The sequence below is a fragment of the Ornithorhynchus anatinus genome, chromosome 19 (assembly GCF_004115215.2).
Source record: "Ornithorhynchus anatinus isolate Pmale09 chromosome 19, mOrnAna1.pri.v4, whole genome shotgun sequence".
Taxonomy (NCBI): Eukaryota; Metazoa; Chordata; class Mammalia; order Monotremata; family Ornithorhynchidae; genus Ornithorhynchus; species Ornithorhynchus anatinus.
This window is the reverse complement of record NC_041746.1, coordinates 11633721-11661015: the sequence shown is the minus strand read 5'-3', so window position 1 is coordinate 11661015 and position 27295 is coordinate 11633721. Positions and strand designations below refer to the sequence as shown.

Below are 27295 nucleotides of genomic sequence, written 5' to 3'. Positions count from 1 at the left end.
TCTTCAATTTTGATGCTATAGCATTTCATTTGAGTTAATCCTCCTAGAGCTACTAGTTTCATGATCCAAATGTATCTTAAATGATCATTTCAGGATAGTTGGCAGTCACCCTTCACCCTCTGTTTCTACCTTCCTTAAAAAGGCAGTTAACAGATATGATTTCTGTAAAGAGGTTCTTTATTATTTTGAGTTGTTAGAACTCATTTAGGAGCCATCTCCTTTGCCTAGGATAGACAGTTGGCTGGATAAGGACAGGAGCGAGTTATAGTCAATCAGCAAGCAATATGCGGTTTTTCCTCTTCCCCACTGTCTCCCCCACATTAGCAGCTCTCCATTTTCTGGTGAGAAATCCCCAATTCTTCTGCATGGTATAAAGGTATGATCCGGTGTAATATTGCCACTTGGTGGCACCCTAAAAATAAAATTTTCTGTTACAAATATGCAACATGGAGTGCAGTCAATATTGAAACGCTTTGGAGTAGACCATATCTAGTTGGTAAATTTACTTAACTCACTTTCCACAACAGTGAAAACCCTCTCTCTGGGTCTCCATATGTCCAGAAAAGTTATCCAGGATGGTTGTGCTGTTAAGTCATCCCTCTAGACTGTAAACTCCGTGTGGGCAGGGAATGTGTCTGTTAATTCTGATGTATTGTTCTCTCCCCAGCACCTGGTATAGTGCTCTGCACATAGTAAACACTCAGTCAATGTCATTGACTGATCGTTCAGCAGATCTGTACTTTTTTATATGCTGCAGTTCTGTTCACATGCAAAGACCTATGTGACAAGCTTGGAATCAGTAGGTACCAACAGTGGTATCAATCAATTGATGTTATTTATTGCACATTGTAGTAAACACTTGGGAAAGTATGATAGAGCAGAGTTGGTAGGCTTGTTCCCTGCTCCCAAGAAGCTTACACATCATTTCACCCCAGAGTAAATAAAGTCATTGAAGAGTAACAGTTTTCCATTTCCTTTTCACTCATTTTATTTTGACATATTCTGTTTAGGTGATGCAAAAAATGTAACTTTTTTTGCCATTCCAAAATTCAGTTATCCAAAATATCAGTATAGGAGTATTATGCAATGCAGATTGAGTTTTCATCATTGAGTTTTTGTTTAATTCTTTTAAACCAAATTTAGAATTAATGCCTGATCATTTGCTTTTACTTTCCTATTGTGGGTTGGCTAGATGCAGGAAAGTCCCTTGATCCTCTGGTTCTTACTTCAGCTCTGAACACCAAAAGGTCTCACGTTTAATTTAAACTACTACGTAAATGACCACAGTTCTAACTTGTTGGGTTAATAAACCTGACCGTCCTTTTCTGTTTCGTTTGCGCTCAGAGCAGCCTGAGGTCAATGCAGTGCTTTTGGCCCATTGATTGAATGAAAAAGTGTACCAGACATCAACAAGCAGACAGATGGACATTAGCCCTTCATTTGTGGGAAATTGGGGAATCTAGCTTGTGAGCTTGGTTTGACATTTATTGGGAAAAAGAGATGCTTCCTTGGGGAAAGTTGATTCCAGAACAACAAAATTGTTAATTGCACAATTTTAACTCTTTACCAATTGGATTCTGTGATTTTGACATCTCTGTTCCTGCAGTAGCATAAACAGATTCTCTAGTGTTTGCATGTAGCCTTTTAAGATTTCCATTACATGACTAAAACATCTTTTCTTTCAGATAAATATTAGGCCTGCTACCATCAGACGAGAAACAGTGTGGCTTAGTGGAATGGGCAAGGGCTTGGGAGTGAGAGGACGTGGGTTCTAATCCTGGCTCTGCCACTTGTCTGCTGTGTGACTTGGGCAAGTCACGTAACTTCTCTGTGCCTCCGTTACCTCATCTCTAAAATGGGGATTAAGACCGAGAGCCCCACATGGACAACCTGATTACCTTGTATCTACCCTAGCGCTTAGAACAATGCTTGGCACATAGTAAGCACTTAACAAATACCAAAATTATTAAGTGCTTAGTACAGTGCTCTGCACACAGTAAGTGCTCAATAAATATGACTGAATGAATGAGTTTTCTAGTTTCACTGCCATTACTACTGTTAAGAACATGCCTTGGTTGTTAGTTGACCTGTGAGTAGACTTCTTGATATCTTTGTTCCTCAAATGTCCTAGAGCACAGAAATAGGATAAAACCTAGAGATGGGAATCCTGCTTCTCTCTCCAATTCAGAGTCTCTTCCTGGTTTTTTTCATGACATAGTCAAAAAGGTTATAGTGCCAGCCATATGAAGTTATCTTCTCAAGCTCCTTGAATAGTTTGGTTGGTGAAATTTTTCAGTGTGGTGAGGCAGAGGGGTCAGGCACGAATTTTAGAATCAGGATAGACCTACAAAGGGATTTTTCCCATCTGTGTTGTCTTCTCCATTTTGAGATCCCCAAGATGGACTACTTGCATCTTGAACATGGGTATATTGGAGGTATTTTTGACGAAATGGAAACATGAAAAAGATTAGAAACTGCTGCAGAATAAGGAAAGTGATAAGAACTGATGTCGTCAAACCTGAAGATTGATGATGTGTATCAGTCTACACCAGGAAACCTTAACCATAACCAAAGATTTTCAAATGTTTATGAATCTACCCCTTTCTCTAACTCAGGGGCTGCATTTTGGAGGAAAACACACATTGTAGTATGTACTATGTATGAAGTACTGACACGTGCACAACAATTGTTTCGACAGAGCATCGTGCCATATCCCACTGGGCTCACGTTGTTATATATTCCCCACCCTACAGTTCCCTAATCCTTCCGATGCCCCAGCAGAAATGGGGCACAGAGGAAAATACAGTCTGGATCCTCAATTGTTGATGCTGATCCCTGGTAAGGTCCCTCCTGAGGGTGGTGGGAATCCAGGTTGGGCCAGCTTCTGCTATAGACCCACCCCCAAGAGCCTTCAGATGAAAAATTCCCTTTACACTCCAGCATCTCATTACCCATGAGGCTAGTATCAAAGGTATTAAATGATAACTAGCATTTCGTCACCATTATCAGGTCTGTGAGGAAGTAGTAGTAGAAAGAGCGATGCAGGTTACCCAGAGCCTTTCCAGTTGTGCACACCTAAAAGTTGTCTATGATTTATAATTGCTGCTACTATTTGCAGATGTGATGGTCTCCTTCCTTGACATCATCCAAATATAGATATGTGTATCTACATATAGCAGCTCACCATCAGGAGTGCCATCTCTGAATATTAAGCTTACTCAGAGGTGTTCCATGAACGTCCACAACACAAACCCAACCAGATTTTGAGGGAGAAAAAGAATTTCAGAGATAAAGAACATGCCATGCCTGCAGCCCTTGGGAGTGCCACCGGCTAGTAGAAGTAGGAGCATTGTGACTGTAGTGTGGACTGCTGGATAGAGCATGGGCCTGGGAGTCGGAAGGACCTGGGTTCTGATTCCAATTTTGCCACTTGTCTGCTGTGTGACCTTGGGCAAATAACTTCTCTGTGCCTTCGTTTTCTCATCTGTAAAGCCCCACCTGGGACAGGGACTGTGTCCAACCTGATTAACTTTTCTCTACCTCAGTGCTTAGTTCAGTGCCTGGCACATAGTAGGTGCTTAACAAATACCATTTAAAAATAGAGGGGTTTATATCTAGTTATTAAGTGACGAACATGCAGTTGCACTGGAAACAGGGCTTTTTTGGACTGGATTAGTTTCTCCTGTAGATTGTAAACTCTTAGCCAGCAGGGATCATGTCTACCATCTCTATTGCTTACTGCTTAGTACAGTATGCCGCACATAGTAAATAATAAATACCACTAATTGATTGGGTTTCACACAGGATTTTTTTTCTTTTTTGGTGCATTTAGCAAGAGAGAGTTGCCATCTTTGTATTTTTATGGTCTCATGTCTGATTAGCAAAATGAAATTAAAGGAAGAAATTCAGAACTATTGAAGCTGCTTCATTATCCCATACTTGTTGGCATTCCTTCCTTGAACCATTGGTCAGATCAGTTTCCTCTTTCCCTTAATTTCATCTTAACCCCTTTATAGGTTTTGGAGACAAAAGCATTTATTGGGAATTATGGAAAGAAGAGCCTCTTCTGATTCTGTGAAAGGAAACACTAGGTAAAGCTTTGATGCACAGTAAAGTAGCTGTGGAGTTTTATATTCAGTTTGCACAAACAGTAAACAGAGCATCTAAAATAACCACTTGCACATTGCAACAAACACATCATCATTTGCTTAAAAAGAGTTATAATTACAGTTGACGAAGCATGGACACCATAAAAAATGCATTAGTTTGGCTTGACACATTAATTACCTGTTTTTGCAGATGTTTTTATGTATTGTTGTGTGAACAGTTTACAAAATAATTACAGGAAAGTCATATGGAAAATAAACTAAGTGGGTGGTTTCTCGCCTAAATATTTTCATTCATGTGAATCTGTGTGAGGCGCAGCTGCTCTGTAGCAAATACAGAGAGAGATGAGGATTCTCGAAGGGTTTTTATTAGAAGGTCTCTGTCCTAGGCATTACCACATTTTTATAGCTTTAGCAGTTCAGTTTTTCAACGTTAAAATTATGGGGCTGATTTGCTCCCAGTGATCAGGGGAAAAGCTTTGATCCTGATCAGTTGAAATGCAAGTATCTGCTGACCTCTCAAAAATAGTTAAAATGGAAATTCAGTGCTAGTTTAAAGGAGGATAATGAACTATATAGCTCAGTAGTAAATAGTTATTAAGGACTTTAAAAGAGTTTTGTCTAATACTTAATTTCTTGTTATTTAAAAAATACTAGATACAACATAAATCTGATTGAGGTTTTATCGTCTCTAATTTTCATTAAAGAGACTCCTCCTTTTTTTCTGAATTTTTACTTAAAACTTCCAAACAGGAGACCCCCAGGATACATACGTAATATATTCCTCAAGAATATGGTACTGTGAAGCATTGTGTTGTGGGAAAAGTCTTCTCATTGGCTTCTATGTAAGTTGTTAGTTTCCTTTTCCAAGAGCCAACTCTGACATGATGACCGAGTCCTTTCAGGTAATTAAAGAGTGCACTGCACTGTAGATCGATCCCGCCACTATTTCTAGACTCTCTTGATCCCTGTGGACCCTAGAGTCGGCCCCCTCCATCCATCTACTGGGCCCTTCTCCCCCCTATCTACCTACCCAATATATTATGATTTATTTTTACTTGGGATTTGTGTGTCCCTCTCAAGTGTGTGATGTCACCTCCATTTTCAGCAAAAAGGAGGAAATACTAGGGGGCCCCAGGTGGGACCCCAGTGACCAGGTACCTAAGTCCTGGCCTTGTGGCCTTGACCCAAAAGGTGATGAGCCATTTTGGTTTGACTCGGCCATGTTTCCTCTTGCCATTTGGCTCTGTGTTCCTCCCTGCAAGCCCCTATGTCACTTCCTGTTGCTTTTCCAACTGTGATGAGGAGCCGCAGTTCGCCACCAATCCACAACTAGCTTCAGTTAACGAATGATAGGCCAGAGTGAAGTAGAGCAACAGAAGAGGGTTCTCTTGTTACTGCTGAAGGCAGCACAGTCTGGGGTGGGAGAGAAGAGAGCTCCATAGCTTCCATTTCTGCCCCATTTATGCTGCCTCCTGGCCAAGCCACTGCTAAAAGCAAAGTCACCGGTCTGCAAGTCACTGATTTTAAGTGGTGTGGTGGAGAAGGACCTCTCTTCCCTGTAGCAATTGGTTGTAATGTCGAGGATGCTTACAGATTCAAGGCTATATCAGCAATCACTGCATGATGTATCTCAGGATTTTATGTATTTTGGTCATTTGGAACCATGGGGATCCCTGTATACTATTTCCAAGAGAGTGGTTGTGTTGTTGCTGCAGACACCTCCTTAAAGCGACATATCTTAAAATACTGAAAAATGCTCAACTGCCCATTTTATCCAGAGATAGTCCAATGCTTCTGTGCATCACAATTGAGTTGATGTTGGCATTGTTTCCTCTTTACTGAAAATCTCCCAATAGACCGTACTTGCTGTAATAAGTTTTATGAGTTTACCCTGTGGAAGCAATGCCTCATGTGCACATGCGTGGCACCAAACACCACCAGCAGGGCAGGTGTTCCTTAGCATGAGGTTGTGTGCTCTTAACCCTTGCATTTTAGAACAGGGTGTTCTATAGATAATTTTGGGGTTTTATTATTGTTAAAATGGCGTAAGAGGTTTTAATTTCAAAAATATAGTCTTGTTTTTATGGTTCACGTCAATCAGTGGCATTTATTGTGCATTTACTGTGTCCAGAGCACTGAACTAAGTTCTTGGGAGAGTAGAGTACAGCTGGTAAACACAATTCCTTTCCTCAAGGAGTTTGCAGTATAGTAGGGAATATTCAGATAAGTTACAGGGAGGGGAAACAGCAGAGTATAAGGATATGAATTTAAATGCAGTGGGGATGGGGTGAGTATCAAAGGGCTATAGGGACACAAACCCAAGGGCATAGGTGACAGCAAATACATTTGGGGCATAGGAAGTTTTTTTTAAGTAATATTCCTCTTGCTTAATTCAGGATCTTGGACTACAGTATCATCATCATTGGTGTTTATTGAGCTTTCACTATGCACAAAATCAATCCAAAACTTAGTAATGTCTAAAACTTAGAGAGGAATGACACCATTCAAAGAAAGGGTAAGCAAAATTTCAAAGGTACCTAAATGCTAAATAGAATTGTCATTGTCTGTTGCTTAATTGAAGTAAACCTTAATCACACTATTCAAGACATCCAAAATACTTCAAAGGTTTGAGAGGATAAGGGAGGTGTTTTAGCCACAGTAAACTTCCAAAGCTAGAGCTGTAAGAATTAAAGGCATTAAAATGCAGTATCCCAATTTTGAAAGAGCCCAAAAGAAGGGAATTTTACCGACTCTTGCTGCCTAGAAAGTCCATTTCCCCACAATTCACCAAGCTCTCGCTCTGGACAACAGAATAAAAAACCTACCTCTTCCACTTGTTCCCCCCCCTCCCCAAAAAACAACAATAAGGATCATGTGTTTTTCCAGTTTTTCAAACATTTAAACTAAACTAAATTTATAGTTTTCCCTCCTTAAGGTATTGAGAATTTTGTCTCTCAAGTGCTCTCAAAATCAATATCTGACTTTTTATTCTTGTTACACGATTCCAGAACTTGTCTTTAGGCACATGCCTCCCCCCAGCTTTCAGAGAGTAAACAAAGGTAGGGGGGTAGGGTTTATTGTGTAGTTTTGTGGGGTATTGTTAGCATGTCTCTTGCATGTTTGCCCTGGTGTGCTCTAGATTTTTCATCAAAGCGACATTGTTTCCATGGAAGTGGAACCACCATCAACAAGAGTCCCATTCTGCTGCTGGCTTCTGGTTCTTGTTTTCGTTCCCATGGAAACCGGCAGGAGAGTGGCAAAATGCAAGTTTTAAGAAAGTTATTTAATTACATAACAACTGTGTTCTCAATTTTGTGCTCCATTAGCCTGGTATTTTCAGGCTAATTCGGTGTTATTTTAGAAGGAAATAGGCCTTTTGAACAAGATGTCGCGGAAGCTTTGCCTAATCATGCACTGACCTGGAGAACTGAAGCTGCCACCACATTTAAATTTGGGTGTGTGGTAGACCTAGGTTTGGGGCCAAGGCCCAAAAACATGGCCATGGAAGTGGGGACTAATGATGGAGATCCCAGCAGTTGGAGCCCAAAACCAAGAGAGTATAGCCCAAGAAGCAGTAGTAAGTCTTTTGTAGTTTCATAAATGTCCACTGCGTAGATTGTACGGTTCTTGGCAATTAGACTGTAAGATCCCAATGGTCAGGGAAAGTGTCTACTAGTGTCTGCTAACTCTGTGGTATTGTACTCTTCCAAACGATTAGTACAGTGCTCTGCCCAGGGTAAGGGCTCAATAAATACCATTGAATGACTTCTTATTTAATCCTCAGCATTGCTGTGAGGAGAAGGGGGTACAGCAGGCTGGCAAGCCCCTGCCATCTGAAATTTTTGGCAGCTTGGTCGGTTTGCCAAACGTCAGAAGCCACTAGCTTACCACCATTAGGCAGAAATGAGTCTCTGAGTGATGTCACCTATAACCTGGCATCACCCTTGTGGCTCACTGGTTGGCCTCCGGGTGACTGCAAGCTCTCGGGGGTAAGGGGTGGAGGAGATCCATTCCAGGCTTGGTTGATCCTTCCAGGCTTGGGGAGGCTATGCTGGTTGTCAGACCCCCCCAACCTCTGGGGATTCTGGTGGGCCTGTGGATTTCTGGGAAACCCTTTACCCAACTCCAGGCTGTTGGGGAAGTTCATCAGACTGGCCGCAGGGAAACCTGGACCCAACTTGCACCAAAGTTGGCCCATATTTAGGAGGCCCCTTGCCTTGACTCATTTTGGCAGGTAAAAAATGCTGTGATGTGGGTTATAATACACTCACTTATCCAGAGGCTGATTTATTATTACCATTGCCAACATACCTTAAGCATTTACAATGTGCATAGATTTGTGTAAAGCACTGAGCTAACTACAGGAAAGTCTATTAAGAAAGAGTCCCTTTCCCCCAAGGGGTTTACTTCACAGTCTAAGTGCTGGAGAACAGACACAAGTCTGCAGTAGGAATGTTGAAATAATACTACTACTCTATTGTATTGTACTCTCCCAAGTGTATAGAAGAGTATCCTGCACACAATAATTGCTCAATAAATGCAATTGATTGAAGGGTGGGTATCACTCATGTCTTTAGCTGCTAGTCTTCTGTCTCCCTGCTTTCTAGTTATTTCATTATTTTTATTATAGCTTTTTTCTGTACGTTTTCCTAGGTGAGTCAAGTCCAACACGTCGAGAAGCAGTGAAGAAAAGAACAGCGGAATACCTTATGCGAGCCGAGAGACTCTCCAGTCTCTGTCGAAAACCTCAACCGGATGATGGAACCATACCTAGGGTAGAGTTTTATTTCCTTCTTTACAAATGAAGAAATGAAAGTATGAATGAACTTTCTGGCTTTTGATTGCTGTCTGTCTTGGCTGGCTATTTCTTTTGGACTTTCCTAATCATTTCCTGACATTCAATTGGTTTTCTACTCTTTTCCTCTGTTAACAGTGTGAGATTTTTTTGAAAGCCTAAAGGAACATGATATTGATTTTTCTTAAGTCTTCCTTATTAGTAATGTTCTTTTATGTCCCTCCTTATGGAAGAAAAAAAGCATTAACGACTTCAGAAAAACCTCTGAATCTTAAATCAAAACAGACATACCTTTTTCCCCTCTTGTTGACCTCTCTCATCCACACCTAATCAATAAAGGCAACCAATATTACTTGCGTAGTCAGAGAGATGATCGAGTAAAGTACAGTCAGAAGAGCGATATATTAGGGATATCAAAAAAACACATTGGTCAGCTAACTGCTAATAATTTTCTGTCATAATTTTATTGCACCATTGTACAGTGCAGGGGATAGCTTTTAAAAAAATATGTACTTTTAATGTAAGCATTAGCTCAATAAAGTTCTCTGCCTGGAATCAGAAATTAGGTCTAGATTAGTAGGACACTGTGTGGCCTGCAGACAAAAAAACAGGATTCAGGATTCTAGCCCCAGCATGGCCCCAAGGCCTGCTGTGCCTCAGTTTCCACAAAATGGTGATAATTAATGAAAGGGCTAATATGAAAGTGCTTTTGAAAAATGTTATACAAATTCAAGTTATTATTATTATTATATCTGTTAACCATTTAGGCTCCAAATTATATTTTGACATCAAATGTTTAGTTGTATTGCTCTCTATTGTTTTTTGATAGCACTATGCTTAGGAATCAGAGCAGTAACAGTAGTAGAGAATTCTCTCCCAGCATAGGTCCCCATGAAAACCAAATAAAACCCAGATTCCCATTTTCTCTCAAACTTCTTCTGATGTCTTGGGAGGCTTTTGCAGACTTCCTGATATTTTTTGTTGTCATTGGATTAAATAGTCTCCAAAGTTCCTCCTAGCCTTTTCCTTTTCAAAGCAGGTATTTTCCAAATGATTTTCATGTACAACGTAGCCCTCATGGTCCTTTTCCATGTGTTTCTCTTATCTTTTTCCTTTGGGACCATTCTCAACCCTGACTTTCCCCAGTTTAAATTTTGCTACAACCCTGGGTAGCTGTAATTGTCAGTGACTGCTCTTATGTAGTGAATCCAAAAATTCCAAACTTTTCAATTGTCCAGATTTTTCTTCAAAATAAAAGGAAGAAAAAGGGAAGATACATCTTTATTTTCTCTTTTCCTTTCTATACTTAGGTGGCCCTAAGAATAGTTTAAGGAGAGGGTTTCAGATGAAAAAGAAAGAAGACTTGTTTGAAGTGAAGTTGAAAAGCCTCAATGAAAAGGAGAGAGAGAATTTTCTTTCATCCCGGTCTGTCTTGAATGTTACGAGAACAATATACTTTTTATATAAATTCTGTTTAAGGAAAGGGGACATCTCTTAAAAGTCTGGCAAAGGCTGGTTCCTGCTAGGTTTGTTTATTGATGTTTTAAATGTAAGAATTGCAACATTTAGAGAATGTCTCAAAAGTGTTCATTTTCTCGGGAGGAAAAAATAGGTAGTTTTTCATTCTCTTCACTTTCCTCTTCTTCCCAACTTCTCTTTTAACTCCTATTTCTTCTATCTTCCCTTCTCCTCCTCTTATATCCTCCTCTTTTCTCCCATTCCTTTCCCTCCTATTTACAGTTAAGTAACCTGAAAGCAGGGAGCCAGAGGTAGAAAGATCAGCAGCTAAGGATATAGGCAATACCTATCCTTCAATCCATGGTATTTATTAAGCATTTATTGTGTGTAGAAGAGCACTATACTAAGCTCTTGGGAGCATACAATGCGGTAGAGTATGAAGCTTTCTCTGAATAACCAGGACAGCCGTGGCCACTCCTTGTCTCAACTTCCAGTGCCCCCGCATCACTCACCATTGCCTTCCTCCCTCCTTTGCCTCTGTTTTTGTACTGTATTTTTTGAGTATAATAATAGTGATAGTAATAATAATGGATTTGCTAAGCACTTACTATATGCCAAACACTGTTCTAAGCACTGGGGTAGATACAAGGTAATCAGGTTGTCCCACGTGGAGCTCACAGTCTTTATCCCCACTTTACATATGAGGTAACTGAGATACAGAGAAGTTAAATCGCTTGCCCAAGGTCACAAAGCAGACAAGTGGTGAAACTAGGATTAGAATCCACATCCTCTGACTCCCAAGCCTGTGCTCTTGCCACTAAGCCATGTTGCTTATATATCTCTTTGCAATAATGCTGTCCATCTTTAATATGATCTCCTAGAGGGCACAGAATATGCCTGTGTTTATTTTGTGGTGCACGTATTACACCAGACCACACAGATTGGTGCTTAATAAATGCTTTTGACAATGTTGAGGTGGAAGGATAAATAGAAATTACTAGTCTTAATATGTGTTAGGCATCTTCTCATCTTTCTAAACCTTCCATTGCTTGGGGAAATCAACAGAGTCATATGAAATTAACTCAAGATTTATTTATGTATCATTTTGTACCTTTCTTAAATTTTTCATTTAAAATAATTTGCTGGAATTCTTGTTTGTCAAGCAGTTTGAATTGGTGATACTGGGGAACTTGAAAGTATTTGTTTCCTTATGAGTAAATGATACCAAGTGTAAGAGAAAAAGATCTAAATTAAGAATCTAATTCTTACCTCCAAATTAGGTCAGGAGCTAAGGAATGGGGACAGACTTTTTGAAAGTTTCTTAGCTCAAGTGCATTTTCTTCAAATAGAATATGGAGGTGTGGGGACAATTTCTTCTTTGTCTTCCTTGGCCTCTTTCAACTGAGAAAAATGTGCAGAATGCTGTCCAACCATTTTTTTCTTCTCAAAATGTTTCTTGGAAGTAAAGTTAAGACTTTTGTGTTGAGTACTCATTCTCGCTCATCCCAGGGTGAAGGGAGACTAAAAAAAATTGCAAATCTCATGCTGTGTCATTATGGAAAAAAAAGTCCAAATGGCATCACATTAACATGTTACATGCTTTGGCTCAGTAGTGCATGTTAGATACCTAACATCTGTGCATCCGGTCCTTTAGTAGAGTTATTTTAATATCAGGATTAATAATTAATAATAGTGTCCTTCCTATTACTGAATATAAACTCAAATTCATGTCTTATTAAGGTGGGTATTTATGCTAAGCAGTTTCACAGAGCTCTACCTCAATAATAAGGATAACAAGGGAGGGAGGAAGGTAGCTTTTTTAACAGTTTATTTATTATTAAGTTGTTTTCTACTTTCTCCCCTTCTAAATTACCATTGTAGTGTCCAGGGTGAATATAAGGCTGTGATTGATTATTGGACTACTCACTCATTTGTTACCCAGTTTCATTATAGCTGCAAAACCCTGGAATTGAATTATAGTTTGGAAAGTCTATCAACTCATTAATTTTTCTTTTTAAAAATTTTGTTTTCAATGCAGTCTTGATTTATTTACTTGCATCTTTTTTTTAACATTAAGGACAAACAGAAAACTTCTCCTTTCATCTTCCTTCTCTCTGATTTATGATAAATTTAGTTTCCTTCGGCCTGATATTTGCTTCAGCGGGCAGTCTTCCTTCAAGTACCACCCTGATTGATGTATAATCTTTGATATCTTCCATTAGCCTCCAGGATCACTAAGTTCAAGGCCCTCTTGGAACCTAAGGAGCCCTGCCGAGGAACTGAAGGCCTTCAGAGTCCTTGGGGTGATTGACAAGGTAATTCTTCAGTGTCTCTTCAAGAGTTCAGTCATAAATCGACTCCATGCTGACATTCGGTCTTTGAAGCTGTAGATCTTAAGAATATGAAACAAAAGGAGAAAATGACTCAAATGCATCTGCACTTTAAAATAACAAAAGCAGACGAGAAAAAGCTTTAATCTAAGCAATTCATGTAAGGTCATGCAAAATATATTTGAGCTAAAGGATAGGGTACATGTTTGGTGGCAGTCAGTAGAATGGGATCTGGTTTTTTAAAAGTGTCAGTTGTTTCAGTAGGGGAAAGACTTGTTGGTGCACTTTCCGGGCATTAAACTGAGGTGTGACTGTAACAGAAGGCAGAGATTCAGTAGCTTCTATGCATGGCTCTACTTGTTGAAGGGGGGAAATAGCTTACTTTGCTTTACTTGGGGCCAGGCAGGCAGATCCCGTGCTCAAGCAAAATCTCAATTAGCCCAGTTGAATTTTTTTTCTGGTATTTTTACTATGTGCTAGGCACTGTACTAAGTGCAGGGGTAGATATAATTTTGGGGCTTCTATTAGCATTCTTAAGGAACCCCTAGGCATCTGCATTTTCTCAGACACCAAGAATATTGATCTTTAAAGAACTGGTCCCTTTGGTTCTATTTTGTTGATTATTCATCTTGTAACCATCATAAACACATGTTACTTGGACTATCAAATCATATTTATTGCACGCTTATTGTGCAGTGCTTGGGAGAGCACATTATAACAAAGTTGGTAGAAATGTTCCCTGCCCACAGCACACTTCAGTCTAGAGACAAGCTTAGAATCTAGAGCGGCAGTGAATTGTGGGATGACCATTTAAATTTGTGGAGGCTTGTTTCACTGTCCACCATGAAAGCCCCATGTCTTCATGTTGCTGGGCTCGTGTGTTTCTCCATAAGACATTCTTCTGACTGTTCTAGGACATTTCTGAAGCCAGACATTCTCTGGGATGCTTGACATTCTTACTCTGTCACCAACAGTTGCAGGCATTCTATAGGAGGCCCTGGGAGGGTCGGATAGTAGATAAACCTCTCAGTGGATATCAGCTGCCTCTTTTTTTTACTGAAAGACTTGCATCATTGCCAGCAATCTGACATTGAGGAGGCCCCATAGATACACTTCTTTTAATGCTGCTTATAAAATCAGTCAATCAATGGGGGCATTTATTGAGTTCTCACTGTGTGCAGAGCACTATATTTAACACTTGGGACAATACAATATAACAAACACAGTCTAGTGGAAGAGACAGATGTGTTTGATCTCTCCCCATTAGACAGTTAACCTCATGAATATAGGAACTGCTTATTCCATTTCTTTTGTTTTTTCCGGTACACATAGTTTGTTGCCATGCACATTGAGGATGCTTAATAAATTACTGATTGAGGCTTTCTAAGCTCCCTGGGAGAAGGTTGCCCTATAAAATGAGGCAAAGGAAAGTCTTTATGGGTTACAGTATGGAAAAGAGTGTTGATTGTGCATAGGCCCTATCAACCTCACCCTCAGGCATGAATGGGATCTCATCAACAGTAGCATCAGCTTCAAATATGAAGGACAGCTACACAGATCTAGATATGCATCTCTCAGTACTAGGGTACCCGAAATTTATTCTTGAATCTCCACGAATGATTTGGCTTCTCCAGAAATGCCCCTAGGCAGAGGGATAGATTTATGAAACCTCTAACGTTTTTACGTAGCGGAACAATGAGGATCTTTGCTTTTCTCCATTATCAAGGCAGTACTTAGTCATTTGATTTTGAATTATCACAGCCAGTAGCCTAAATCTGGAGTGTAACAGAGAAAATAAATTTTGCACTCATGTGTATTGCTAGTTTTAATATAACCTTGAAAACAATTTTTTAAATTTATAGATTTTAAACTGGTTAGCACCTGGAATGGGAGAATATTATTAACAGTAATAATATGAATTTGGATATCCTACAAAACAGATCAATTAATTAATCAGTGCTATTTAATGGGTGCCTAAATACTGAGTGCAAAGCACTGTACTCAGTACTTGGGAAAATGTAACAGAAGCAAGACAAAAATTCCTGGCCCTCAAGGATTTCATAATCTAAAGGGAGAGACAGGCAAAAAAATGTTTACAAATAATATGTCTCCCCCTCTAAGACCTCTCTGTGGGCTGAGAGAATGTCATTTCTGTATTTTTCAAGCATCTAGTACAGTGTACCATATGAAATAGCTGCTAAATAAAAGTTGCTGCTACTAGATAATGGGACGTTGTTCAAGAATATCAAGTTAAAATAGGATAATTAAGAGAGTACACAATTGAAAATTAAAATAAAATATACATATGCAGGTGTACCACATGATGTAGCCATCATATAGTCCTTGAAAATGATGTATCATGAATGACTGTATTATGGGGTATGTTTTCCTATAGAAGTTGTAAATTCGTATCTCTTCCAGAGCTTCTGGAAGAATAACATGAAATACCTTTAAGTGCAGTTTCTGTAGCAATAAATATCACTGAACTCTTATTTATTTTCTATTGAAGTAATTCAGAGCATGATTTCCAACATTAACTGCATAAGGAAGTGTAATATGCAGGAGGCTACAGAAGTAGAAACCTTTTCTACTGACAGTAGTGTTTTTTTTTTAACTTTTTGAAAAATTTGCTTGATTTAGGGTGAACAAAAGGCTGCTTTTGTTCATGAAGCATCTTGTACTAGGCTAAGTCCTTCTGAATATCTCGGCACTCCTTTGAGCTCCTCTCTGTCAGGTGGTTCTTCAGTCATTTTTCAAAGTTCAATAGCTTCCTTGAAATTTGATGGAAGCCTTGGTAATCCAAACATTTTAGCTGGTGGTGGAGCTCGGTAACGTATGTATGAATTAAGGATGAACATTTCTTCGAAAGAGCCTTCTTCTGAGCAGAACTGTAAATCATTCAAAATTAAGCGGCTAATTCCAATTGTTATTATTTCTAAAATAATACTCTATCCCACTACAACTTCAGATCCCAGAAAATATAGTCCATTTTGATGGATGAACCTTAGCCCAGAGAGTTCAGAACTGAGAACCTGCTTAAAGAATTGATTGTAGTGTCAGCCTCCTGTGCCGAGCTCCTCACGTTCTTTTATCCCTTCCAGCCACATTCCCACTCTTTGCACAGGAATGTAACAAGCTAGTAGGAGGCCAGGAAGGCTACGCACTATGAACTGCATGTCTGGTCTTTGCCCTCATTACTCAGCTACAGAGTTATTACAACCTAGGATGATAACTCAAGCGACCTGTTCTAACCCACTTCAGACCTTCTCTGGTAGGGGAGGTCTTCAGTTTCTCTCTAACTTGGAGTGAAGGAGCTATTGGTATAGCACCCTCCGAAGGAGGAACGTTTTCACTTGGTTCAATCCACTCCTCTAGGGCAGAGGGAACTGAATTGATCTGGTCCCCTTTTCTCTTGCCAGGAATTGGTTTCCTGCATGATTGGACTGTCACTGACAGTCCTACAAGGTTGATGTGCTGATATTTAATATTCAGTGTTTAATTTTAGATGATTTATTATACTGTCATAGTAAGGGGCTCATTTATAAATTCTACTTAATACCTTGCTACCTTAGTCATTCTCCCTAGTATTTAAGAGCATTTCTTATTTATTATTGATGAGCATTTATAGTCATTTCAGAAGCACTTTATCATAATGATAGTCATATACTGGATTTATCTAGTTCCTTTTTACCAGAGAGCTAAAAGTGCTTTTATAATTTAAACTATTAATTATTTATTCCTTACCCACCTTCTCAGGGTATGATATAATATAACATTGTTGCTGTTCATATTTGAAGATAACACCATTATGGGTGAAGTTGACCCATAGGTGTGAGAGTGGCTGACAGGTCAGGTTTTCAGATGAATTAAGAAGTAATGAGACTAACCCAAGATCACCTGGCATGTTTTGGGCTTGAATTCTTTCATTTTGAGCCTGATGTTGATGTGCCTTCCAAACTAACCCTAAGAAAATCTTTTCTCCTTAAGTACATCTCTTCCCCCTTACAATATTCTTATATACTTTGGTAGAAGGGGTAAGGAGGGATGACCAATCAATCAGTAGCATTTATTGAGTGCCTGTTGTATGCAGAATACTATATTAAAACACTTAGTACATTGGTATTAGTAGACGTGATCCCAGGCCCCCAAGGAGCTTACAGTCAAGCACTTTTAATGAGGAAACTCCGAGGCAAAGACAAGTTAATTAAGTTGTTTATCCATGGTCACACAGCAGGCAAGTGGTGTATGACCATGGATGAATAAATTACTGGTACCAAAACTTTGGTCTCCCAACTCCCAGAACCATTCTTCCATTAGGCCATACTATCTGTTGTGCACATACTTAGTGCAAAGCAGTGCACTAAGCATTTGGGAATACCTGGCACATAGGTGTAATAAATACTAGATTTTTATTTTATTAATATTATTATTATGAGAAGCAATGTGGCGTAGCGGAAAGAGCACGAGCCTGGGAGTCAGAGGACCTGAGTTCTAATCCTGGCTTCGACACTTGTCTGCTTTGTGACCTGGGCAAGCCACTTAACTTCCATGCCTCAGTTATTTCATCTTTAAAATGGGGATTAAGACTGTGAGCCGTATGTGGGATGGGGACTGCATCCAACCTGATTACCTTATATCTACCCCAGCTCTTAATACAGTGTCTGGCACGTAGTAAGCACTTAACAAATACAATAAAAAATTATTATCATTATTATAAGGTGCAACGGAAGCACAAGGTATGCTCCCTGCCTGCAAGGAGTTTATAGTCTAACAGGTAAGATAAACACAAAAATATTCACAAACAGGGAAGTGGAGATAAGTACACTGAATGTTCAGTTGATCATACCTCAGCCTTCCTAGTCATGCTGTTAGATCAACCACCTCAGCACTCATGTATTTATTTTTAAATTATTTATTCATCCATACACTTGTCATATATATGTGTGTGTATATATAGAAGAGAATATATATATATATGTCTCAATGATGCTGAGTTTTCCATTGTTTCCATTATGAGATTGCAACTTTTAGGGCAAGAATTATTCATTTTACATCTTTACATCCCTAAGGGCCTAGTTCAGTGTTCCGCAAGCAGTTGCAGGGTTTTCAACACACTATAATGAATGTACAACAAAACTCAGATACTAAGCAGGCTTATAGCTAAACTTCTTGGCATGTTTCTTTTTCAAACTAGTCTTTTTAATTTAAAATGCAGGATTTTACATTTTCACTGTATTTGTGTACAAAAGAAATCTTCAAACTCCGTTAAAAGCTGTTGGGCAGTACTACTAACAGAAAAAGTAGGAATTAAATTTGATATGATCACCCAAACGAGAGCTTTGATTTTTATTTGGGCATTATTTTGAAGGTTGAAATGGGTTTTGGCAAAGGTGGGGTCAATTCTTGGGTCCTGAAGTAATTATTCAACTCTGAAATCTAGCTGTGATATTCAGGAAGCTCAAAACCTTGATTCATTAGAGGGATGTGAAGAAAGCATATATGGGGAGTGATAGAATGGGCTTTGGGAACCCAAGTTTGCCACAGCAGGGATTCCTGGTTTCTGCCACGGACCTCAGAGACCTTGCAGAAACCGAGGGTAAGGTTTGCCACTTAGGTGCTCTGTGTCCTTGGGCAAGTCACTTAATTTCTCTGTGCCTCAGCTTCCTTTGTGAAATCAGTCAACCAGTCAATCATTGGTATTTATTGAGCACTTACTGTGTGCAGGGCACTGTACTAAGTACTTGGGAGAGTGCAGTACATCAGAGTTATTAAACAAGTTTCCTGCCAACAACGAACTTAAAGTCTAAAGGTGATTAAATGACTGTTCTCCCTCCTATTTAGACTGTGAGCCCCATGTGGTACAGAGACTTTGTCCAACCTGATTAATTTATATCAATCCCAGCACCTGATGCAGTGTATAACAAATACTGCTATGGTCGTTCTTATTCATCATCATCATCATCATTAGGGTGGGACAGGAGTTTGGAGAGATTCCTTTTAATCCTTGCAATGCTAGAAAAATCCCTCATCTGCCCTTTCTCACCTCTGTATCTTGCTAAGTAGACCCATGGTTGGGAATGTCTTACTGTGGCTTTGGGTTGCAGAAGCCACATTATGGGATTTAATCAATCAATAATATATATTGGGTGCTTACTTAGTGCAGCGTACTGTACTAAGTGCTTGAGGGAGAACCTCTCAAAGAGGTTACAATCTAGATGGGGAGGCACTCTAAAGTAAATTCCAAATAGGAGCAAAGTGAGTTTTGAAAGATTTGTGAAAGTGCTTGGGTGTGTGGGGGTAAGTGCCCAAGTGCTTAACAGATGCCATAAAAAAGTCTCCGTGTCCCAGTTAGTAAATGAGAAAATCTGGGGAAATTAGATTTTATTAACAAGTGAAGAAAATGACTTAACTGTCTATTATTCAGTAGACTTACTGCATATTTCTGAAAAAGAGTGTTCTTTTAAAGGGTTGGTAATGTAAGCTTAAGTTTAAGAAAGAGTTAAATTTGTATCTCAAATGAAGTTCAGAACACAGTCTATAGAACTAGGACAAATAAGTTTATTTTAATACGGGATGACATGATCTGAGTTTGGAAGTTTAAGTTTAGAAGTCCTGAGTTCTAACCTTGATTTTAACCTTGGAAATGTCCTTCACATTCCTGTGTACCCAGTCACAAAAATAAACGAACAACATGTGTAAAGATTCTGTTTTAAAGCATTTGGAGGTGAGAAGGGCTGTACAAGTGGTTTATTTTTCCTGGCAGTTCAGTAATTCTGCTTCAGACCCAGTATGTTGTTTTTTTCTATCCAGTCTACTTACAAAGGCACGGCCTTTAGAAACTGATTTCAGGAATTAATGGGTAGATATACAGTCATAGGGCCATTATTTGAAAAATATAGAAATGAAGATCTCTTACTTGTAAACTCAATGCCCGTGATAGGTTTATTGCTCACTAAATCATTATTTTCATATCTTCAATATGATACACAGTTAAGAATTGGGATGATCATTGACACTTTGCTGAATTGAAGTGATTTTTAAACTAGGTTTCATGAGAGATAGAAATACATGACTCCTTTTTAATATTTGTTTTTGTTTACTGGAGAGAGGTATGTTTACCTTAGTAGACTTCAGGTGTAGAAATAGCAGCTTAAATCGCTATCAAGATGGTAAACGGGGTGGCATGACTAATGATATTTGTTAAGCGCTTACTATGTGCAGAGCACTGTTCTAAGTTCTGGGGTAGATACAGGGTCATCAGGTTGTCCCACATGAGGCCCACAGTTAATCCCCATTTTACAGATGAGTTAACTGAAGCACAGAGAAGTTAAGTGACTTGCCCACAGTCACACAGCTGACAAGTGGCAGATCTGGGATTCGAACCCATGACCTCTGACTCCCAAGCCTGGGCTCTTTCCACTGAGCCACGCTGCTTTTCATGATTAGTGATAGAAGGGCACCTGTGGGAGTGGAAAACCACATGGAAAAACGTTTTCGGTAACTAAGGGGTGAGAGAGGCAGTATTTGGCTGGAGGGTGTTGGTAAGATGTGGTACCAGGTTTTGCACTGTGCCACAAACATTGGGAATTCTGAGACATAAGCCCCAGTGCCTGAGTCTGGTTGGATTTCCTAATTAAAAGTCTCCCCGCGGCAAAGCAGAATATGAATGATGATTTAAGGGTTTCACAGAAAATAAAAAGTATATAATTCTCATTATTCTTTATTTTTTATATATTAATAGTCATCATGCCTATTGTAGTTTTTAATTATGGGAACAAGCTATTTGGTTTTTTTTCCCCCACAAGCTGTAATGGCATAATGGCAGTGTGTATAAAGGCATATATGCTGAGGACTCATCCAGTGCTTACTTGTACAGTTCTGTTTTATAATAAGCTCCAGAAACCATAGCCTAGTTGCCTTCAACAAGTTATGGTTAGATTAATTGAGTGTAATTAAGGGCAGGGCAAATGGGCTTTTGTTATGACACTTCTTATTGTACATGAATGCTTAATAGTGCAGTAGCTTTGAATTAATGTGTGTTAACCAATTCCCTTTAGAAGCCTTAAAGATATCTGTGAACATTCTATTAGATTGAGAATTTTCACAGATTTTATGTAAAATGTAATCGCTAAATTATTTATCAAAAAAATTTGTTTTTTTCCCCTGCTGATCTTGCTTAAGATAAAGTGAAAATTGGCAAATATGCTAGGTACCGTTTGGTTTGGGTAAATTCAATTCACAAACAATAAATGACAAAGCATGAAAAATGTCCACATTTTTGCAGTTCTTTAGGTATGTAGTTGGATGTTTAAAAAATACATACTTATTTTCAGATGTGATGCAAAAGTGTCTTCCTAAGGGAAAAATTGGTAGCATTTTCAAGTGTCTGGGTATACAGCTGTTTCTTAGGGATTATCTGATAGAGTATTTGGAGTGTCCTGGAACCTCTGATTCTTATTTCTTTCTTGCAGCATTTGGATTCAGGATAGTTCAGAGTAATAGACCTTAAAAATATTTCCCAAGGAAATCACTTCAACACAGAGGAGCACATGCATTTGTTCATAACTTTATTGCTGTATTGTGCTTTTCAAGTGCTTAGTACAGTGCTCTGCACAGAGTAAGTGCTCATCAAATATGTTTGAATGAGCTGTGCAACACTCTTAAAGTCCATCTAAATGTTTTCACAGTAGCCCGTTTTACGTGTCGGTCAGGTGATGTGGTGACCTCTTTTAAAGAAAAGTGTTAGCATCCAACTGCAGTTCCAGGGATTAGTTACATTAAAACCACTGTGGGAGAGAGGCATCTCTCCGGGCTTTTAATTCACCCACCGTTATCCCCTATGACCTTGGGTCCACATTTGGTAGGGCGACTGATGGTTTACAATGTTCATTTTTTCTGGTACTTTGCCTTCTGACTGCCTCTGGGTCTGTGATTTCCCTTATGCTGACTTCTACAGTATTCCTTCAGTCTCTTATCTCAGGGCTTTGATGCATATGTTCTGAAGGTGGCCACAGTGACTTTGGGTGGCAGCAGATGGCAAACCTTCAGGCTGCCACCGGCTATACTGGTGTTAAGATGGGAACTTAACGTTTGATGAAGAATCAGTAGTGCATATGAAAGAGCTTTTACTGGAGAAATACCTTTTAATTAAAAAATTAGCATACTGAAACATTTGCTAATGCCTGGGCATTTAAAGGGATCTCAAATGGACTGTTTTCTTGTAACTCAGCTATGCTTATTTTCCCGTTTTAGCTTTACTTTCTTCCACTCTTTGTCCTCCCTCCCCTACTCCTGCTCATGTCTCCCAAACAGAATACTCAACTAAAATAATTAGAAAGAGTGATATTAAGATCTACCAGGAAACGTTCTAGGAATTGTCGTCATCAGACGGAGACAAGAGAAGGCCAAGGAATTATTTGACTGTTTTCAAGAATGAGAATGGTTATTAGGAGAATGCTTAGTTATTTTCTTCACGCCCGCTAAATAGTTAAATGGCAGTGAGAGAGTTTCCTTAGATGTAAAGGGAAACTTCCTGTTAATAAGTGATTAAATGGGTAGGCCAGATTATCAAAGGAAGTTATGGATCCTCTCTCCCTGGCAGTCTTTAAAGTTACTATAGGCCACCACCTGTCTCAGGTGGTTTAGGAGTCACCTGTCCGGATTTAGGGCATAGTCCAGGTAACTTCTCAAGATCACCTCCAACTCTACAATTTATTGGTTATTTAGAAGTACAGAGAAATAAATTGAGGGTGGGGGAGATTATCTGTTGTACGTTTGAAAAAACGAAGGCAGCATATTTTTAGAGAATTTGGAATTAGCTTCTGTTTGGCGTTAACTACCTTGCAAACTCGTAACAATCAAGTCCCATAGTATCATCCATTTTAAGACTCTGCCTGACTGCTTAGAGCTCAGAGCGCTGAACCTGCCTTGAAGAGAGCATTTACTTCATTCTGAAGTGGTTGGCAACAGCTCGAGCTTGTGTTGTGAATCCCCTTTGCCAACCAATCCAAGCAACCATGTCTCTCTTGGAGTTGTTTGCCTACCCTTTTGCTTCGAGATATCATGTTGTGTTGGAGGCTCTTGCAGCACAGCGTTAGGTTATTAAGAAAGATTTGGAGTCATCCTGCTGCAGATCACCCATGGACGCGCTCGCTCTGCCTTCTTTCTGAAAATCGATGTTTAAGCTGAGAGATGGCAGTGGGTGAGTGTTATAAGGTAACGTGTAAAGATCCAACACTTCATACTTGGTTTCTCATCTCTGAAACAGCTTCAATGAGCATATAAGAGCCAAGAACAGATTGGTTTCATGGCATAACATGAGAGAAGTGTCTCTACACAGTCTGCTCATGCTGATGCTCCTGATGCTGCTCCTTCTGATGGACTCAAAGCTACAGCCTCACAGTCCTCTGCTCTAAGTGTTCTACGGGGCAGTGGAACTCCACTAAGCTACCCAGGCCAGAGAAGTGAGAGATCATTCCCCTGAGGCCAAGTTGATACTGTAGTAGGTCACCCCAACATTCCCTATTGTTTTATGATTCTGGTGCTTTGAAAAGGAACCCCTCTGAACAGGATGAAAAAGAAGCACCTACACTCTTATACAGGCAGTGGAATCTATCCAGGGAGGAAGTCAGGAATGCGAAAAGTGGAATGAGTTTCCAGTGCTGTTCACCCGCTGCGATAATGCATCTACTCCTAAATGCAATAATAGAGGGAATGGAAAAATCACCATGCCTGATAATTAGAAGCAAGTAGGTAGTATGTTGGATTTATTGTTCGAAACCATTTCACCTCTGTAGAAGCGGAGCATTTACTAGACCCTGTGATGTTGCCAAGTGTCTTGCTTTGCAAGCCAAGTGAAGTATTGGTTGTATTTGGAAGGTCCACGCTAGTGGGTAGTCTGGCCTCCGTGCTCCTGAGTTGAGAAAAATTGTCTTATGTGCCACAGATGATTTGCTCATTTTCCTTTCTCTGCCCTAATCCTCTGCTGTTCTCTATCATATCAGCTTGCTGTCTCCTGGTGAGTCTATGTTTGTGCTTTTCTATTAGGATAATTTTAAGGCCTGGTACAAAAATCCATCCTAGCAAATTACTTGAAAGTGTCCAAGTAGCACCATAGCATCATTGAGGGAGAGGCTGATAGATTGAAGTACTCATGAATTTCTTCCAAAATCTCCCTTGACTCTTACTGAACTTTTTAAAGAACAGTACAAAATAATTGTCCTTTAGTACAGACAAACATTGCTGCAAATTACTAAAGCAGTCCTTCTCTATAAAAGAATTGGAGCCAGTGTTCATGCATTCATTCAGTCATATTTATTGAGCACTTACTGGGTGCAGAGCACTACATTTGGTGCTTGAGAGAGTACAATACAACAACAAACAGACTCATTCCCTGCTCACAATGAGCTTACAGTCTAGAGTGGGGTAGATGGATGTTAATATAAATAAATTACAGATTTGTACATAAATGCTGTGGGGCAGGGAGGGGAGAAGAACAAAGTTAGGGTGACTCAGGGAGTGGGAGAAGTGGGGGGCTTAGTCAGGGAAGGCTTCTTGGAGGAGATGGGCCTTCAGTAAGGCTTTGAAGGGAGTGGGGGGGAGAATAATTGTCTGTCATATTTGAGGAGGGAGAGTGTTCCAGGCCAGAGGCAGGTCGTGGGTGAGGGGTGAGTTTAATTTTCCAGAGCCACTCAAGCCAGTTTCAATTTCCAGGAGTCACATCCGTGTTAAGTGAGTAAACCATGGGTACCTGTGGGCCAGCTTCCCCATTGAAGAGGTCCTCCCTTTTCCCCCCTTCCCCTGGACCCTTCTGGCCCATCAACTCTCCAGAGTACGAGTTCTCTCTTCTCTCCAAAGCTGCCATTTTTCATTTTTTATCTGAGAAGACAAATTGTAGGGTTTTTTCCCCCTTAATCATAGCCAAGAAAGTGCTTAGTTGGAGATTAGACTGTCTTGAGTCCTCTAGTTAGTTTTTTTTTTTTTTTTAAATGTTATCTGTTTAAGCTTGCCCTGTTGCCCTTATAAAAGAAGAGCTGTTATATTCATTGTGGGGCTGTAATTGAAGAACTGATGAAGCTAGCCCTTGAGGGATAGGTTGCCTGCTTTTCTTCCAGTTAGAAGCAGTCATTCTATATGTTACTATAAGGCAAAGATGTAGTAATCTCTTCTTAGACCATATGCTCATTCGGTGCTGATAAGCAAGTGTAAAAAATGAAAGGGAGGAAAACATTAATTTGTATTCGTGCACTAAGGTATACTATCAAAGGTAATTATTTCATGACAGTTTTAGTTGTAGCACTTGTTTTATCATGAAATAAAAGATGGCTTTAGGAGTCTCTTATTGGAAAGACAATTGGATCAAATTAGTACCAAATTAGATTTTTGTCTTTATAAAGGTGAGCAAACCCATGAGCAGTTTTAAATTGGTGTGTTCGAGTCTACAAATGAACAAATTCTGTTTGAGGGTTAAAGAAGCTATTATTCTGTCCTTTATGCTGACAGCTTCATTACAGATTGGTCTACTGTTGGCATTAAAAAAAATGTTTGGCTCCTTATGATCTTTGTGCGTGCAACTATAATATTAATACAGAGCCGTAGCACTGTTCATTAAGAAATGACTTTAGATGAGGTTGCCGCATGTAAATTTGGAGCAATACAGATGTTAAATACAGCCGTTCCTCTTTGTATACAGCCGTATGGCTAATAATTTCCAAGTGGCTAAAGCTCTTGTTAGCAAGAGTGCTGGTGTGTTAAGAATGGCCCTATAAATAACTTTAAGAACTGAAGTTGAAGGTGCTTCTTTTAAAGACTATTGTTAACTAAACATTATTGCCAAACAGATGGAAAGCATTCACCAGCCTGATGTTTTTAGGTCTAATTATATTATCACCAGCCCTGTATGGCTCAGTTGAAGAGGTGTATCCAGAGGCCAATTTATAATCATTTAGCCAACACCTGTTTGGGAGAAATTGACAGTCAAAGGGCACATTAAAAAAAAATCACATATGTTCTTGTGTTTACCGCCTCAATGTGAACAGTGTCTAGTTACAAACAAACTTGGGAGGAGAAGAAAGTAAAGGTAAACAAAGCTATGCTTCCCAGCCATTTTTATCGATCTTATTTGCCTTTATTTGGTATGCTTTAAGCTGCATGGTGAAGGGAAGCCAGCAAAATGATAGCTCTTCTGATATATTCAACTGAATTTTGTTCAGTCGATTCAGTAATCTCTGGGAGAAAGTGCTTTCCTAGAATTGCTTTGTTTCTAGGTAATTTTCGTTTTAACCAAGCTATGTTATATGTTCTATAAAGGTGCCAACTTTTCAATTGGAGTGAGGGGGCAAAAAGAAGGAGGGGATTTTGAGCTAGCAGGCCACAAAACCATTTCATCCCCCATTAGGAACTCTCAGGACTTGTCAGACACCTGAGATGAGCAAGGTTGGGAGCCCGGCTTGAAGGGCTGTGGGAGAAATTGCCCCCACTGTACTTTATTGTCATTGTGGTTATTATGGTATTTGTTGAGCCCTAACTATGCATCTAGCACTTTTCTAAGCAATGGAGTAGATGCAGTTTATTCAGCTTGGACACCTGGGCCCACAGTCTAAGTAGGAGGGAGAAGAGACATTTAATCCCCTTTTTACAGATGAAGAGGTTGAAGAACAGAGAAGTTAAGTGAGTTGCCCAAGGTAACACAGGAAGCAACTGGCAGAGCCAGAATTAGACTCCAGGACCTCTGACTTCCAGACCCATGCTCATGCTGCTTCCAAAGAATGGGCATCTATAAAGTACTACTGAGGTGTTAGGGTAGAGTAAGTGATTCAGGGGAGTTTAAACTTGAGATGAAAAGACTGAGGATTTTTGTGTGTCTGCGTAGTTTTCCACTTGTGAAATCTACAGGGCTAACTCCGTAAAGTGGCAGGTGTTTATGGCTTGTTTAAATGGCATTTAAGTGCTTACTTGGTTTCCAGCACTGTTCTAAATCTGGGGTAGATAAAAGTTTATTAGGTTGGACATGGCACTCACAGTCTAAGCAGGAGGGAATAGGATTTAGTCCTCATTTTGCAGTTGAGGAAACTGAGGCACAGAGAAGTTAAGTGCTCAGGACTTGCCCAAGATCCCACAACAAGCAATTGGCAGAGCAGGGAGTAAGACCCAATTCTTCTAATTCCCAGGCCTATGCTCTTTCCTCGAGGCTCAAAAACCCTTAGTCAAGTGTCAGGAGTATCTAACCAATCAATAGCATGATCTCCCTCCTCCTAAAATTGTGAATCCCATGCAGGACAGGGACTATGTCTCAACTGATAGTCTCATATCTACCCCCAGTGCCTAGTACAGTGCTGGGCACATAGAAAGCACTTAACAATTACCAGAGTTGTTGTTGTTCTCATTATTAAATGCTGGTTAATCATTAGCAGGGTCCACAGAGAAACTTTGGTTCTTTACTATGTATCTTCAAGGGGCTGGTGAAAGGCCAAATCTCTGTCTAGCCCCCTGTCTCCCACTAAACTCTCCTAGGCTGATGTCTTTGTTCAACATCTTAGCTCCCCTTCATCACCCTCGTCTTCCTCCCGCTCTTCTCCCCTTTCCTCTCTCCTCCTCTCTGACCA

The 27295-nt window shown here is 39.7% G+C and overlaps 1 protein-coding gene across 4 annotated transcripts in view; it reads left to right on the top strand.

Moving 5' to 3' along the window:
- Window positions 1-27295, top strand: part of RPS6KC1 (ribosomal protein S6 kinase C1) — a 98179-nt gene that overhangs the window by 38300 nt on the left and 32584 nt on the right. For 3 of the 4 annotated variants that reach the window (XM_007672354.3, XM_001511049.5, XM_029047222.2), the window contains exons 8-9: window positions 8763-8884; window positions 12585-12677. In XM_007672354.3, the coding sequence (XP_007670544.1) occupies window positions 8763-8884; window positions 12585-12677 (215 nt within the window). Of the gene's footprint in view, window positions 1-7410; window positions 7687-8762; window positions 8885-12584; window positions 12678-27295 lie in introns of those variants that run through there. The other variant, XM_029047223.2, reaches the window with a different exon arrangement.